This window comes from Carassius auratus, chromosome 22 (assembly GCF_003368295.1).
Source record: "Carassius auratus strain Wakin chromosome 22, ASM336829v1, whole genome shotgun sequence".
NCBI classification, from domain to species: Eukaryota; Metazoa; Chordata; class Actinopteri; order Cypriniformes; family Cyprinidae; genus Carassius; species Carassius auratus.
In genome coordinates, this window is record NC_039264.1 from 18,291,164 (window position 1) to 18,308,941 (window position 17,778).

Genomic DNA, 17,778 nt, shown 5'->3' on the forward strand with positions numbered 1-17,778 from the left:
AAAAACTCCCCACAGTATAAAAAGTTATACTGCCAGCACAGAGCAGCAGTAACAAATAGTGAACTTCACAAACAATAATATAATAGTAGATCTAACCCCAAACACTGGATCCCGTTTGAACATGTATGTTTTATCTGGTATCCAAAATTTGTGTTTTACTGCATTTGGTCTAGCAATCATTCTGTCATCAATCATTCTATCAGATGGAGAAAAGAACAGAAAGCAGGAAACAAAGTGGTAAAATGAGTAAAGTTTATTGAATAATCTTAGTTGCCTATGTTTCAATGCTCAGGCTTTATATATAGCCAGCACAAATCCAACAAGTTGAAGCAATGGAACATTATAGCTTCACAGCATCGTCCTGTGATGTTCAAACCCCTTAAAATTGAGACTTTCTCCTCTTACTTGTGAAAACATATCCATCAAAACCAGACAGTGATAAGACTAAACAATGGGAAAAAAACAATCTAAAATTATTGATCAATGAATAAACCAATGAGTATTAAATGATTATTATAAAAGATTATATGATAAAGAGTAATAAAAAATGGATAATAAATGATGAATGTTTAAAAAAAAAGCAACACACGCTATGAAGATTCCTTAGATTCTTCACCTTTAGGAGTATAAAGACCATTTTCATTTGGCACAACTCTGCACTGGTCAATCAAGCGACTGTAAATGAAGCCAACTACTGAAAAATTGGCTGAAAATCATAAAATGCGACACATGCATTGTATATCTAGCCCTCTAAGCAAGTTATGTTCTTGAAATGAAGATGTCATCGTAACTAACAAATAAAATAAAATAAAAATCTGAACTACCATACAGTGGTCCCAGAAAGTATTTAGACACTTAAGTCACACTTACGTAAAAATCTGAATTTCATTGTGTTAGATACTACATTGTGCACTCAAAGGGACTCTACGATTATATCTTGAAACCTAACAAAGCTCATTTTGTAAAACGTTTTGGTTGATAAGTGTACTTAAAATAAGGAAGCAGCTATTTGCACGATAGATGCTGTTTACCCTAAGTGCAAAGTTGGGTTGAAACAGTATTTTCTGCTATTTATACTACTTATTGCAAATAGTGGCAAATACTCAGTACTCTGGTACATTATAAAACAGTATGCAGTAATAACATATTGATTGTAAATTATAATTTTAAGTCAAATTATTAAACGGATGCTGACTTATTGGGACAATAAAGCAGCTCCCTACACCAACCCTAACCCTAACTGTTACGAGGAGTCAAAGACAGATCCATTTGCAGTATATTTAATAAGAGAATGGTCAGATAGGCAGTAATCAGAGAACAGCATCAAGTATGTCAAGGGATTTCCAAAATCAGAAACAGTAACAGGCAGAGGTCGGGGCAGGCAGCAGAGAATCACAGTCGGTATAGTAAGACACAAACACTAGGGAAACCCTCGGAAATGCTAGACGGGACTAAACAAGACTTCGCAATCAGTCCAAACACAGTATATATAGGGGAGTGGTAATGGGGAACACCTGGTGGTAATTAGCCCTAAGCATGGGGTTATGGGAAATGGAGTAGGGAATGGAAATGGACACCAAATACAAGAGTCCTGAGTGGAGTGCCCTCTACTGGAGTTCATGGGCACTCCAGCTGATGATCGTAACACTACCTGATACTTCAAAATGAAATGAAAATGCCTTTCTGGTGTAATATGAGATGTGAAAAAGGGTCAAGAATGAGTTTGGAAAAAGGTGGATTCAAACTTGGGTCGATTGCGTCAAAAAGTCTGTGCTATGCATTTTACCAATTACGCCACTGATGCTGTTATTTGATAGCCGTCTTTTGTTGTGTTGACTATCCCAAGCATATGTTAGTGGGTGGAGTTGGTGTAAATAGCTTCTGCCAACAAGGCGAGACATTTGCACTTAGTGTAAATAGACAGTCCAATAAAATAAAGGGCACTTTTTTATATTATTAGCTTTGTTTAAAGAGTGCAAGTACTTTTTGGGGGCCACTGTAGATCTCGTAGTGAATTGAAATGACTCATCCTGTTTTTTTTACATCACAGAGAGACACTGAATTAGTATACAGCACAAATCCAGCATAGAGGGGTTCAGTGAATGTGGTGTTGAATGTGTATAAGTGTCTGAGTGTGTTTTTGTCAGAGATGCTGTAGAAGGACAGAATCCCGGCTGACTCGTCCAGATACACGCCAAATTTGTTTAAGGGAGGTGCTGGGGGAGGAATGTGTGTTCCCATATTGTCATGCCAGGCAATCAGTTTCTCCCCGAAACAGCTCAGAATCCAGGATTTGTGATTGGCTCCAAACCTGCTTTCAAAACCTTCTCCTTTCCTGCCGATTCCTTCATAAGACACGGCCATATCACCCAACCCGCTCCATTCAGCCTCCCAGTAACAGCGTCCAGACAGACGCTCCTTACACAGAACCTGCGGAAGGCCGTCAAATCTCTCTGGATTATCAGGATATATCATTGGATCTGGATTACATATCAACTTCTTGTTGCTCTCTACAACAGCGAGACGATTGTGTACTGTGTTTTGATCCAATGTGAGATCACAGAAATCTGCACACAAACACAAAAAAAGAGAACACAATTAAGACCACAAGAATCAAATTGGTCAAACTGGACTTTTAGTTTCCACAAAAACATTTTTGACCACAAAAATTTAAGTAAACCTAATTTATTCTAATCTAGTCTTCGGTAAAAGGGTGTCCTGTAAAAAAACAAAACGTATGTGTAGACCTACATTTCAGGAGCTCTTCTCTACTCATGTTCGCTCCACTGTGTTCCGTGATCCTGACTATTAAATAAAAAGAAAAGCATAATGTGTCATGTTCTGTTTATTGCACTCACCAGTAATGTTGTAGAAAACAAACAAATTATAGAACAGTAAATAATAAAGCGCATAGTTCACACAAAAAAGAAAATTCTGTTATTAATTATTCACCATCATGTCGTTCCAAAGCTGTTTTACCTTTATCTTCAGAACACAAATTAAAATATTGTTGATGAAATCCAAGAACTTTCTGAACCTGCGTAGACAGCAACCTAAACTACTACATTCATGGCCAAGAAAGGTACAGTAGTAAGGACATTGTTATAATAGTCCATGTAACACTTTTGAATAATCCTGAAGTTTTTTTTACTCGTGAACGAGTCAATCGTTTGTTCGTTATCTGGCTCGGCTCGGTGTTCATCTTCAGTTCTCTCTTCACAGCAGTTCAGTCAGTGTACTGTTTGAGTAAATGAATTACTCCGGGATATTGGTTTGTTTGAACTTAGAGGGAGTGTCAGCCACATTAAAAAAGTTAACAGCTTAAGTCATTTGTGGATTAATGCTTATTGGAGAAGCGAACCATTTCAAACGATTCAGTTCGATTTCAATTTTTGGTTCAAGAAGATCCGGTTACATCGAGTGATTCGTTCTCAAACCAGATATCACTAAACTACTTTGTTTTGAACTCTCTCACAACAGACACGGAAGAGAAGACAATCCTGAATAAAGTCGTAGTTTTTGCTATTTTTGGACCAAAATGTATTTTCGATGCTTCAAAAAATTCTAACTGACTCTCTGATGTCACATGGACTACTTTGATGATGTTTTTCTTACCTTTCTGGACATGGACAGTATACCGTACACACAGCTTCAATGAAGGGACTGAGAGTTCTCAGACTAAATCTAAAATATCTTAAACTGTGTTCAGAAGATGAATGTAGGTCTTACGGGTTTGGAACAACATGAGGGTGAGTCATTAATGACATCATTTTCATTTTTGGGTGAACTAACCCTTTAACGAGTACAACGACATATGCTTGATGCTTCTGATACTGTACATGAGTTGGCGTTCAGACGAAGAACCTGGATGCACTGCACCTTATTTAGGAATGAACACGCATGCATTGTGCTACTCTCATGGATGTTCATCGAACATTAACATGCAAGAGAAGAAATTGTTGAATAAAGTCATTATTTTTGTTTTCTTTGAGCACAAAAACTATTCTCATAAATTTCTAATTATGGACAAAATACAGATGTCCGACATTTACTGGTCAAAATCCTCATTAATTGAGCTTGATTTTGGTGAATTGTTATTAATGTAATGATGATGCCAAATATAATGACAGTGTTTAATTATTAAAAAATTATAGGGTTTTTTACATTTCCTGAAAAGTAAAGAGTTTGGAGATACATATAAGGTTTCCGTCCAACAGCGACAAGATATAAGATTAAAAAATTACCTCAACTTCTCTGGTTAGCAGCTTCACTCCTGAATCCTAAAGTTATTGTTACTTGGGTTCAGTTCCTTTAGACTGTAGCTTAATGTTTGTAGAGCTGAAACAACACAAATGAGTGAACTTAGAAGTGCACAGTCTAAATATACAACTCTTCAAGATTACGTAATTGACCTGTAAGTATACACCACACCCCTTGGTTACTTATGCTTTACGAAAACATTACTTTAGAATCGAGCTTTCAGTGAGCAGTGTAACTTTCAATAAAATGTTCATATAAAGTGGTACAGATATATTTGATATTGTTATTACTTGGGCTAAAATCTGCAGTAACATGATTGAAAACTGAAACCTAAAACAAAAAAAAGAAAAAAAAAAGAAAAAAAACAGAGCATACAATATCATCATCATAGGTAAATAACAGTAGTATCTTTAACATATGCAATTTCTCTATATACACTGTTGGTAAAAATGTGATGAAAATAAATACAAAAGGTGCAACAACATATCCCCTCAGGTTTATAGGTTTATGAGATTTTAAAATTACCTCAGACTTACCAGTTGGCAGTTAGTCAAAGATCAGAGTTTGAAGAATGACTGACCTTTATCACAGCACCACACCCATTAGTTACACATGCTTTGCAAAACCTTGAATAAGAATCAAACTGAGCTCCAAGTAAGCAGTGTGACTTTCAGTGAGACAGGTTAATTAATGAATCAGAGCTTGTAAATCTTCATCCATCTGTAAATCGCACTGGATTTGTGTGTGTATTTTAAGACTTTTCTGGCAGTGCTCTACTCTTCAGCCAATCAGATGCCAGCTTATTGACATGTCTTCATTTCACTTCCTTCCACTGTAGAGAAGGGAAGCCAAAATGTCACAAGATCCCAGCTATGGAAGGTGGATGGGGCCAAAACATTTTAAACGTAATGTGAAATTTGGCCAAGTTAACCTGCTCTGTTCGTCCACATTAACACAGCAATTTAGAGTGATTTTCTTTTCTTTTCTGTTTCTTTTTGGATGTTTAGAAATGCACATTCTGGCCATGTTAAGGTGTCAGTTTTTGACATTTCTTTAGTATATGTAAAGATGTACAGTTGTTTGTACCAACTTGTACCAAGTTAAGATGACAAATTTGAACGTGTCTCTGAATGTATATCTTTTAATCTTTTATGTCATATTTAAAAGGATATTTTTATAAGCTTTTTTTCTACATTTCTAAATAAAACAAATGGAATAAGAAAAAAAAGATACCAATGGAATAAAATCAGTCTTAGCAAAATTCATTTGCACTACAGAGGTGGCATAAAAGAACACAAAAGTGGCATATAAGTGTTTATAGACATTTAAGGAGGCTCAGAGGTGGCATGAGTGCATAAATTCATAAATGCATGTTGAGAATTAGAAATATTCACTGATTTAAATAACAGAAATGATACTTTAAAAATGAAACTAGGTGGAAGCAAATCACTGATTTTATCACTGAATCATTCATTCAGTTGATTCAATTACATAGCACTTTTTAATAGATTAACAGCACACATTTGTATTCAGCCACGTCTGCTCCTGTTAATTTATATTCAAAGTAATCTGCTAAACAGCATCCATAGGGCTTATAGTCAGAAAGTGTGCTTATTAGAAGAAAAGTGATATACTTACATGCAATATTTCTTTAGACAGAATGATAATTTCTATTCATTTTCCACAGAATTGTCATCTGATGAGCATTAGCTGCTTCAGTGCTGTCTGCCTGTTTCTCTGCCGCAGTCGATGATTCAGAGGAAGGTCATTTCCTGCACGTCTCACTCATCTCATATTACATGCTCATAATGCCCTGCCTCTTCCTACGACCAAGTTACTTTCGCTTTCTGTCTTTGTATAAAAAATTAAGGGCTAAAATAATGCGAAAATACACATTTATAGCCTATACAAAAAATACCACTTAGAACTGACTGTTAAAGTAAGATAGTGTCTCCACCAATCACAATATATATCAGATAAGTGATTACATATCAAGCTACAGTAATTAAAAAATTCAATAAGTTTGGGGGGGTTAATACTGTTATTTAGCAAGGATGCTTTAAATTGATCAAAAGTGATAAGGACATTTATAATGTTACAAAAGATTTCTATTTCAGATCAATGTTGTTCTTCTGAACTTTCTATTCTTCAAAGTAAGCTGAAAACATGATAATATTATTAATAACATGTTTTTAGAAGCAAATCACCATATAGAATGATTTCTGAAGGAGCATGTGACTGGAGTAATGATGCTAAAAAATAAGCTTTAAAATCACAAGTATACAGTATATTATATTTTAATATATATTTATATAGAAAACAGTCATTTTAAATAGTATAAATATTAAACAATTTAACTGTATTTGCTTTGGGTCAAATAAATATAGGCTAGATGAGCAGAAGATACTTAAAAAAACCATTAAAAGTCAACATGTCAACATTGCTGCAACGTGTGCATATAATATACAATTGACACTTCACAAAGTGAAATGTTGCAACTCAACTCACAACAGGGGACAGTTTCAATATTTATGTTTTATTCTCAAATATCATTTAGCAATTTTTTTATTTTATTTGTGCACAGACATGGTCTTCAATAAGTTCAATAAATTGGCTGTATGAAAACGAAGAATAGAAAATGGGAAAACATTTTCAAGTACCAATTTTTAACCTATTTACTTAGGAGAAATACCCAACTATTGAAAGTAGTTCTTTATTAATCCATTAAATTACAATTATGTGATGTTATGGCATGCTTTCAAACCAGGAACATCATTAGGCCTATTTTAGGGGGGCTGAAGCCACCCCAAAATGTTCCTAAGCCCCCCCTAAATGATAAGAACAACAGTCAACAACAATTCGATTTATCAACAACCTTATCCTCATTCATATTTAGACCCAACAAATTATATATATCCAGGTACAAAAATAGCCGAAAAGTCAGAAGTTGGACAGAAGTACAAAGAGTCGTGCTATTAAGATGATGCACCGCAGCATCACGTTGCATTGGTGTGAACTGGCAATTTTCAGAGCGCTTCAAGTAACTGGAGGTACTGCCGCACGAGCACGAGCTCTCTCTCCCAGTGCGCGCACCTCTCTGCATCTGCTCTGTTCAGCGAGCACAGAGAGGAGCAGCACTTTCATCTAAAAAAAGACAGCGTTTCAGTCATTATTTCAATTTTCAATTTCAATTTATTTGTATAGCACATTTATACACAACTTCGTTGCCCAAAGTGCTTCACATTGTGAAAATAAAAACAAAGTAGACATACAAATTTTAAAATACAGAATTAAACAAGAACTAATTAAAAAGCCAAGCTAAACAGATAAGTCTTTAGCTGAGACCTAAAGACCTCCACTGATGGAGCTTGTCGAATATAAAGAGGGAGATTGTTCCACAGTTTTGGGCCTGCTACTGAGAAAGCACGATCACCTTTTGACTTCTTTTTGGACTGAGGAGTAACTAGCAATAGTTGATTTGACGATCTTAAGACCTAACTGAAATGTAGCGATGAGTAGCGATGAGTCAATAATGACCCCAAGATTTCTCATATTATCCTTCAGAGTCATCTCCAAAGAAGCAAGAATACTGACTACACACTCTTTAAAATGTGATGGCCCAAATATTATGATTTCAGATTATCTTTCATTAAGCTGAAGAAAATTATTAGAGAGCCAAATTTTAATTTCATTCAGACAGAGTAACAAAGATTGCAAAGACTGTTCATTTCCAACATTATAGTGATTATAATATTCATTCCATAGTCTGACACCAGAAAAATTAAAATATAGTAATAAAAACAGTTTCATTGATAATATGGCTGCATTAAAATGCAGTACATGAGCACAGACAGGCAAGACAATGCGATGCACTTACATTATGAATATGTTAATTAACGTATGACGTCATCTAGTGACATTTAGCGACTTTTCAGACGGGCTTTAGCTACTTTCCATTGAACAAAAGTCTGCAACACCAATACACATGCCAATGGTGAAAGGAAGATTGGTACATGTCATGATACAGAGTGAAAGGATTGTTTTTTTTTTCTTTTAAAAATAAGCATTTGTTGGCAGGTCTAAGCACTATGCATGGCCTAAACTAAATTATTGCATTATATTTATTATATATGACAGCTATATTCAATCATAATTATAATTAGTCAATTATAATCGTGATCATTGCATCCAAAATAAAAGTTTGTATTTACATAATAAATGTGTTTGTAATCTCACTGTGTATAATTATTTATATGTGTGTGTGTGTGTGTGTGTGTGTGTGTGTATATATATATATATATATATATATATATATATATATATATATATATATATATATATATACACACACACACACACATACACACATAAAAGATTTTGCAAACGTAAGTTACAAATACCCTGGGGACTAAGCCCCCACTGTCTTCCAATCCTAGTGACGTCCCTGTTTTAAACAATGTTGTGGTAAGGGACAGCATGTTGGGACAGTTGCAACAACTGACAGCTTTGATAAAACATGGTATATTAGCTTGACACAATATCATTGATGCATGCTAGCTATTCAAAAACACTGATTAAAATGTTATGTTTTTACAATGCTTCACATTGATCTGCAAGCTGCAGTACATGATGACAGCATGAGGTTGTTGATATAGTGGCTTTTAAACTTCTGACAGGGTCACACCTCCAGGGGGTCAGTGAGCCAATAACTTAAACTTTTGGAGGAAAAGTTTACGATTCTGTCTTCTAGCAGGGTGTTTTGCATATTTGATATGACATATTAGATTGTGGCATTAAATGATGATAAAAAGCAGTTCTTTTTTCAGTACCACCTTAGCTGAGGTTCAAAGCAAGCCATACTGTTACCAAAATGTGATGCATAAACCCTGCTGATCACTGATTGGCCAGAGAAAATCATCACTTCCTGCATCACTGAACTTGCGACACGAGACACTAGAACTGCAGAACTGCAGAGTCAGCGAGGATCGAACACACCTTTTTTTGAACGAATGCAGCCGTTTTGAACGAGCACACTGTATTTTGTTTGGCTGCCATCAGCCTCTTTTGAAACAAACTCCTTCATCCTTAGAATAAAGAAAACAATTCCATATACTCCATTGTTGAGTGTTTGTTTGTGTTACCTTTACGATGATGTCATGGCAGTTGAGGTGGCGCAACTATAACGACATGTCTATAACCCTGCCCACTCTAAGTGGTGCTAAACTGCAGTGGAAAAGCAAACCAAGCTGTGTCGAGCCGTGCAGTGGAAAAGCGCCAATACACACAATTAGTGTTGAAGCAGTAACTAGTTACAGTTACTTTATTACTTTGAGTAACTAGTAGTGTAACAAATTACTATTTAGGTTTCAGTAATAATATTACATTTCCCATGCGTAAAACAGCTTGTTACTTAAGACACTTTTGATGCCTCAGCCCTACTGATTTGAAATCCAACTATCCAAAAATTGCTAAACTGTAAAAAATAAAACTGCTCATTTTCTAGTTTATGAAACCTTTTGAGTCTCATAAAATGATATTTTTTTGAAACTACATAAAAATCATTGTCAGAGCAACAAAATTACCCCAAATGTTGCCCCAACAAACACAGTTATCTGAACAAAGAATTTCAAATTGTTGAAATGTTAAGGCTTTGTGAGCGCCCAGCATACATTACAGCATGAATAAATTATGCAATTAACTGTTATAGCATTATTGTTATGCTGTTTGCTGACTTCATTTAAACTTTTTTTTTGTTATTGTTTTATCATTATTGTTAGTTATTTGTTGTACTGTGATGCAAGGAGCTCATCTTTTTAAAGTTTGTTGGTTGGTTGTTGGTTGGTTTAAAAAAATAAATATTTTTTGTTCCAGGAAGCAAAATAAATGTGTTACCTCAATGATAAAAATTGTTGTTACAGCTGCTGTGACAAGATTTTTTGTATTATGCTGCGTACACACTAAAAGCGAATAGAGCATCAAATTTGCATATACCATATGTAGTTTGCCACTATGGGAAGCCAAAAGGTTCATGTTTACGCTATAGATTAATTGTGTTTGCAGCCAAACGGCATGAAATACAGCGTTTTAAATTGTATTTGCGCCGCAAAATACGAGGGTGTGATTACAAACGTCGTATAAATCGTGCGAAAATATGTCAATGACGGCGTATTTCACAGCATTTTAGTGTGCATGAAAAATGCAGTTTTTAACAATAATCTTATTGCCATATGACGGGGTAAAAAACAGCATTTTGTTTGCACAGATCGCGCATCATTTACGGCATTTTGCTAATAGTATAATGAGCCACGCCCACTGATTCCTACAGCCAGTACATTTGAACGGTTTTCAACCAATCAATGGTAGACTAAAACAGACCAGACTAATTGAGCACTGATGTCATGTCCAAAATTACCATATGGACAGGAGGAGAAGCTCGCAGGCAATCTTTTACTGTTTATGAGGCTATCGGGGGGACATGGAGGCATGAAGTCAAGGGAGAATCCCATAAAGTCCATAAAAGCAACGGGACAAAATTATTCAACAACGTCTGCATTCCGTGGGTGATTCAGATTTGGGTGAACTATCCCTTTATGCCTCATATTAAGAAACCAAAACTAGATCCTAGTGAACTGGCAAATTATAGGCCTGTTTCAAATCTTCCAATTATGTCTAAAATGTTTGAAAAAGTTGAGTCTGCTCAATTGAGCTCCTTCCTGCAAAAAAATAAATAAATACATATATATATCTGTATGAAGAATTTCAGTCAGGTTTCAGGCCCCACCATAGCACAAAAACTGCACTTGTTTAAATTACAAATGGCCTGCTTCTTGCGTCAGATCAAGGCTGCATCTCATTGCTATTTTAACTTGATCTTAGTGCTGCGTTCGACACCATAGATCATGACACACTCCTAGATAGATTACAAAACTATACAGGTATTCAAGGGCAGGCTCTAAGATGGTTTAGATCCTACCTTTCAGATCGCTACCATTTTGTTTATTTAAATGGGGAGTCATCTCATTTATCATCAGTAAAATATGGAGTGCCACAAGGATCCATCCTAGGTCCCCTTCTATTTTCAATATACATCTTGCCTCTTGGTAATATTATTAGAAAATACAGGATTAGTTTCCACTGTTATGCTGATAATACTCAGCAATATACCTCAACGAGACCAGATGAAACTTCTAAATTATCTAAGCTAACAGAGTGTGTTAAAAATGTAAAAATGAATGACCAATAATTTTCTCTTATTGAATTCGGATAAGACAGAGATATTAATTTTTGGATCAAAAAACACTACACAGAATCTTGTAGATTACAATTTTCAACAAGACGGATGCACTGCGACTTCCTCTACAGTCAGAAAATTTGGGTGTTATATTAGAAAGCAACTTGTCTTTTGAAAACCATATTTCCCATGTTACAAAAGTTGCATTCCCATGTTGCATTCTTCCATCTTAGAAACATTGCCAAGCTACGAAACGTTAACTGTTTCTGATGCAGAAAGCTACTTCATGCATTCATGACCTCTAGACTGGACTATAGTAACGCACTTCTAGGTGGTTGTCCTGCTTCGTCAATAAACAAGCTACAGGTAGTCCAAAATGCAGCAGCTAGAGTCCTTACCAGGTCAAGAAAATATGATCATATTACCCCAATTTTACAATCTCTGCACTGGCTACCTATTAAGTTCCGTATCAGTTACAAATTATCATTACTTACCAATAAGGCCCTAAATGGTTAAGCTCCTGTGTACCTAACTAGCCTTCTACCACGCTACAACCCATCACGCACCCTAAGGTCACAAAACGCTGGACTTTTGGTAGTTCCTAGGATAGCAAAGTCCACTAAAGGAGTTAGAGCTTTCTCACATTTGGCTCCCAAACTCTGAAATAGCCTTCCTGATAATGTTCAGAGTTCAGACACACTCTCTCTGATTAAATCTAGATTAAAAACTATGTTAAATACAGCGTTCAAGGTTTTAGCGTGTTTTTTACAGTGTCTGCTTTCAGGACGGCGTATTTTACGGAGTTAATTCCTTTTTAAATGCAGTGAAAAACAGTGTTTTGTATGTAAACATGATTAATCTATAGCATAATTCTGACCCTTTAGGCTTGCCATACACTTCAACATCATTTTGAATGCATTCGCACAGCACATCTAGAGCGAAATAGGCAAAATCTGCTTCTTGTGGGAGGGGCCGTTAAGTGCTAGGCGGTTGTCTGTTTGCAAGATTGCTGATGTTGATTGAGCATTCTGGGCTTTTCCACTTTTTCCTGCACATGTCCTCTTAACAAACACATTTTCTTGTTAGTGAAAAGTAGCTGTATATTGGGGGAAAATAGTTGTAAAATACGGCAGGAAGACCATGGGTTGATAAACGTGTACGTGGAGTCGTTCCTCCATGTTGAATGAGTGACTCCTTAACAGGCGGAGGGAGGAGCAAGATGGCGGAGTGAGCAGTCGTAAAAGTTGCAGGGTCCAACAGAAAAAGTGATTTTGACATCCAAACCCATTAATTTTTAACAACAGTCACCCCTCAAGCCATTGTGAGGTAAATAACACTCTAAAAAGTCTATTGTGAGACACTTTTTGAAAAGACGCACAAAATAATACACTCGAAAAAAAATGTCTAACACTCAGGACCAAGCCAGCCTCAATGAACATGACTACAGCATGGACGGGATACGTGAGGTATGTTTTGATGAATGTGTTGAAGAAGAGATGCAGATGGCAAAACCACTGAGTGACCAGACTCCGTTACCAAGTCCAAATCCCAAAAAACTGAAGAGGTAAAACATGGAAAGCATATACAATGCTATTCACACTCTGTCACAAAGATTTGAGGAAAGACTGGATGCGTTTAAAAGAAATTTAGAAAAATTTGAACAGCGAATCCAAAATAATGAAAAAGAGGTGACAGAAAATAAAAACAACACGCAAGTTGAGGAGTTGAAGGAAAGATGCCGGGAATTTGATCAATACGGAATACGATGGAATCTCAAATTGATCGGACTACCGGAGAAGGAAAATGAGGATATAAGAGAGATGGTGATCGGTATTCTCACAAGAGTGATTCCGGTTTCAGTAGAGAAACTACAAGATAAGGTGTATACTGTCCATCATCTGGGAAAGAAAGATGATCCCGCCTTCAATATGAGACCACGACCGATCATCATGCAGTTTGGTATGAGGAAGATGAGGGACGAGATCTGGAGGTTCGAGGGAGGCCAGAGTCTGCAAGGAGCTGCATGTCCAACTCAGACAGGACTGGTCAAAAGAGGATCGTGAAGCCCGGGCAAAGCTGTATCTGACGGTACAGGAGGCAAGACGCAACGGGAAGAAAGCTTACTTTAAGGAAGGGTATGCTATTATAGACGGAAAAAGAGTGGAAAAAGAGTGGAGGTTATCACCTTGATTCAGAAAGTTTGATTAAGGGGACTGTTACTATTAATGTCAAAGTTGCAATCTATGACAGATTGTTTATTCCTGCCTTATCCTATTGTTTAAGCGCATTTATGAGCGTGTATTTTGTTTCATTTTTATGTCTATTGTTTTTTAGTTTTTGAAATGTTCGAGGTTTAAAGAATAACATTAAGCGTCAGGCCATTTTTTTATTTTGTAAGGAAGTCAAAGCCAACCTTATTTTGATACAAGAGACACATTCTAACAAGCTCGATGAAAAATTCTGGAAGCAAAAATATGGAGACAATATTTTGTATTCACAAGGAACTTCTCATTCTGCAGGTGTGATGATTTTATTTTTTAGGTTTGTAGGGAAAATGTAATAAAACTAACAGACGAAGACAAATTTTTACTAGAAAGAGATGTAACCTTAACAGAAATTGAAACCGCTTTAAAACAAATGAAAAATGGTAAATCACCGGGCATTGATGGTTTATCTATAAAATTCTTTAAGACTTTTTGGACAGATATTACAAATGTATTATTTAACGCGTATCTTGATTGCATAAAAAATGGTCAGTTATCCCCTACAATGAAAACTGGTCTGATAACCTTGTTGCCCAAACCCAATAAAGACTTATTACTATTAGATAATTGGAGACCTATAACTCTACTTTGCAATGATTATAAGTTACTAGCTTTGGTATATGCCAACAGAGTAAAAAATTGTGACGGCGGGTGAAAGGACAGTCTGGAAGCAATTGGAAGTTCACAGATTTAATGAGAAGATATAAAATGAGTACATAAACAATCAAATGACGATGAGACAGCGACACTCCGAGAAGATGGTGAAGAGGTGAGGAATCCAGCTGATGGTGGAGAGAAGGTGAGTAATCCGGATGATGACGGCGTGAGGCAGCAGGAGAGGATGGCACAGGAACTGAAGGGAATAGAGCCGAAATGTAAGTGTCCGTGGCTGAGTGAACGTGCGAAGAGTGGATGAGGTTCTGGGGAAACACAGACATCCAAACGCAAAAACCACTGAGAGCCAAACGAACCGGGGAACCACATCAAACATAGAACAATGATCTCACAAACACAAGACGTGAGACAAGCCATTATATAGTGGGTGAGTAATGAGTGGCAGCTGTTGCTGTTGCTGATGCAATTAACGGAGACGCCCACAACTAATCAGTGCAGACGCGGAACACACATAATTCAACACAAAGTGCAAACACCCCGAGATCAAGGTTTACCAACCGTGAAAGTACCCCCCCCCCTCTAAGAACTCCTCCTGGGGTTCCCAGAAGGGCCTACCTGCTGATTGTATTCATCAATAAGGGAGTGATCCAATATGTCCCTAGCAGGTACCCAACTCCTCTCCTCCGGACCGTAACTTTCCCTGTCCACCAGATACTGGAATCCTCGTCCCCTCCGTCTCGAGTCCATAATGCGATTAACCGAATATGTCGGTTCCCCATCTACGAACCGCGGCGGCGGGGGAACCGGAGTAGGCGGATTAATACGTGCATAAAACACGGGTTTAATTTTGGACACATGAAAGGCGGGGGGGGGGGGAGGTAGTTTGAGGCGGACTGTCACCGGACTAATGATTTTGGTGATAGTGAACGGACAGATAAATTTGGGAGCTAATGTATTAGATACGGATCGCAGAGGAATGTTACTGGTAGAAAGCCACACTTTTTGACCCACGACGTAGACGGGAGGCTTTGACCGGTGGCGATCGGCCTTGGCCTTAAGGCGGTCGCACACCGGACGAGAAGCGCCGCGTCGCGTCGCGCCACATGTAGGACAACTCAAGGTATCGCACACTGGACGCGCACATTCTATATGCGTGAGCTCAATTTCGCAGCAAGATGGGAGAGTTTTAACTTCATCTATTATTATTATTTTAAATATATGATTTTAATTTATAAAAGCTGAGTTTTGAACGTTAATTAATGAAAAGAATCTGTGTTGTTATAATAATTATTGTTTTGTTGTATCTGTTGTCTAGGCAACTGTGCAGCTGAAAACGTAACCAAACACTTTTTGTAATGTTTTATTTGAATGAAACAAGTGTGCTGTACTTTAATTTCAGTTTCAGTTTATAACATCTGGGTTTTTTAATATAAAACTATGCGGATGGCGCTCTGTGGCGCGGCAGAAATTTGAACAGCGTTCTGAGTCGTAGCTGGGCGCCGCGGACAGACGCCGAATGGCGCCGCCGGTGTGTGTACTCACATAGAGAATAATGTGTTCGAATTTTAAAGACGTGGCGCGACGCGACGCGGCGCTGCGCTTCTCGTCCGGTGTGCGACCCCCTTTAGTGCGCTCCATCACCCGGAGCAGAGTCTCACGGGCTCTGGTCCAGGTGCGGTGACACCTTTGGACAAACGCGTGAGCGGAGGGGGCCGCGACTTCAGACTCCAGACTGGGAAACGCTGGTGGCTGGTACCCTACACTACACTGAAACGGAGAGAGGCCCGTAGCTGACACTGGCAACGAATTGTGGGCGTACTCCACCATAGAGAGTTGTTGACTCCAGGAAGAAGGATTCTTGGAGACCAAACATCGCAACGTCCTCTCTAAATCTTGGTTGATTCGCTCAGATTGTCCGTTGCATCGGGGATGATAACCCGATGACAAGCTAACTGACGCCCCTAACAATTTGCAAAACTCTTTCCAAAATTTTGGATATAAACTGAGATCCCCTAACCCTGTGTTAAGTCTTCTGTCAGTCAAGAAGTTGACAGAGAAAAAGCAGAAGCAGGAGACAAAGTGATGATAAAAAGTAACCGAGTTTATTGAACAATCTTAGTTGCATATGTCACAAATCTTCATCTGATCAGCACAATTTTAACATGTATGTTATAGCAAAATTGCTTCATGGCAACATCACATAAACCTTGGGTTTCTATAAACATTCCCTCTTATCTATCTCTTATACACACAGACAAAACAGTTCATGAAATTTCAACAATTGAACAACAATAAAAATGCATAAGCTAGGAAAAATTGATAAGAAATGTAAAATATAGAAACACAATAAACTAATAAACAATAAATGAATAAACAATAACAAATACCTGAATGATCAAATGTAAAAGTATAATAACTGTTAAATTATAATAAATGAATAAGGACAAATATAAAAATAACACAATTTGCATGTGAGGATCTAAGGATCCTTCAACCAACATAAAATTGTGTGTTGATCGTATCAGTTTCTAATATTTCTTTACTTCTGTACTTCTGTCCCAAAAAAAAGAAATTGTTTAAATGGGTACACTAAAAAAGTAACAAAAGTGTCCCTCATGGGTCATTTTGACCCTCATAGCAATTAATGAAATTTACGAAAAAAGCATGTTTCATTACATTAGATTATATATATATATATATATATATATATATATATATATATATATATATATATATATATATATATATACACACACACGCACAAAATCAGAGACAATCCAGTAAAGATACATACCTAAACGAAGGGCTGAGACTACAGAATATCCCTAATGCAGAAATAATTTACATACACACACTCTCATAGAACACATTATAATATGTTTTTATGTTTCTGCTGGTTAAATAATGTAACAAAACTACTTATTTGCATATATTTTCAAACAGGTCAATTTAGCTCAAAGGGAATCATTTAAGATTCTAAAGGGAATTTAAACACAATCACTGTTTCACGGCTGATCACTGAGACGCCCTGCGATTCACTGAACAAGCCGTTTAACATCAAATCTGCGCTGGATACTAATATCAAAAGTATAGTGAAAACAAGATCGGCAGTTTAAGACATTAACTAAAAGCTAGCATGACTGATAGCAAAAGCTAAATGTAAGCTAAAAGCTAAAAGCAGAATTTGATGGTGTCTTGAGTCTTTAAATTGGCATTTTGGCCACACCTCAAATGTTGTCTTGACCAATCAGATATCGTCTTTCCTCAGGGTATCATAAATCATATGTTATCTTATCAAGCACATGGTCCGAATTTTCCCGCTCTTGCAGGGTATAATTTTGGAAATGATTCCTATAACACGAATATGATACATTTGACAAATAACTGATAGTCAGGACTGTTTCAAGC

At 36.9% G+C, this 17,778-nt stretch overlaps 1 protein-coding gene across 4 annotated transcripts; it reads right to left on the reverse strand.

Annotated features, from left to right (window-relative positions):
• Positions 1 to 235: 235 nt before the first annotated feature.
• On the reverse strand, positions 236 to 6,012 carry LOC113039886 (stonustoxin subunit alpha-like). Of its 4 annotated transcripts, none has more exons than XM_026198032.1 (5): positions 5,899 to 6,012; positions 4,841 to 5,092; positions 4,245 to 4,338; positions 2,752 to 2,805; positions 236 to 2,567 (listed from the first exon to the last, which is right to left on the reverse strand). In XM_026198032.1, the coding sequence occupies exons 4-5, from the start codon at positions 2,774 to 2,776 to the stop codon at positions 2,026 to 2,028; spliced, it is 567 nt and encodes a 188-aa protein (XP_026053817.1). In that variant the 5' UTR covers positions 2,777 to 2,805; positions 4,245 to 4,338; positions 4,841 to 5,092; positions 5,899 to 6,012; the 3' UTR covers positions 236 to 2,025. The 4 variants fall into 4 exon arrangements, with proteins under 4 accessions (XP_026053817.1, XP_026053816.1, XP_026053815.1 ...); XM_026198031.1 differs by having other exon boundaries at positions 4,797 to 5,092; XM_026198030.1 differs by lacking the exon at positions 4,841 to 5,092.
• Between the last annotated feature and the right edge of the window lie 11,766 nt (positions 6,013 to 17,778).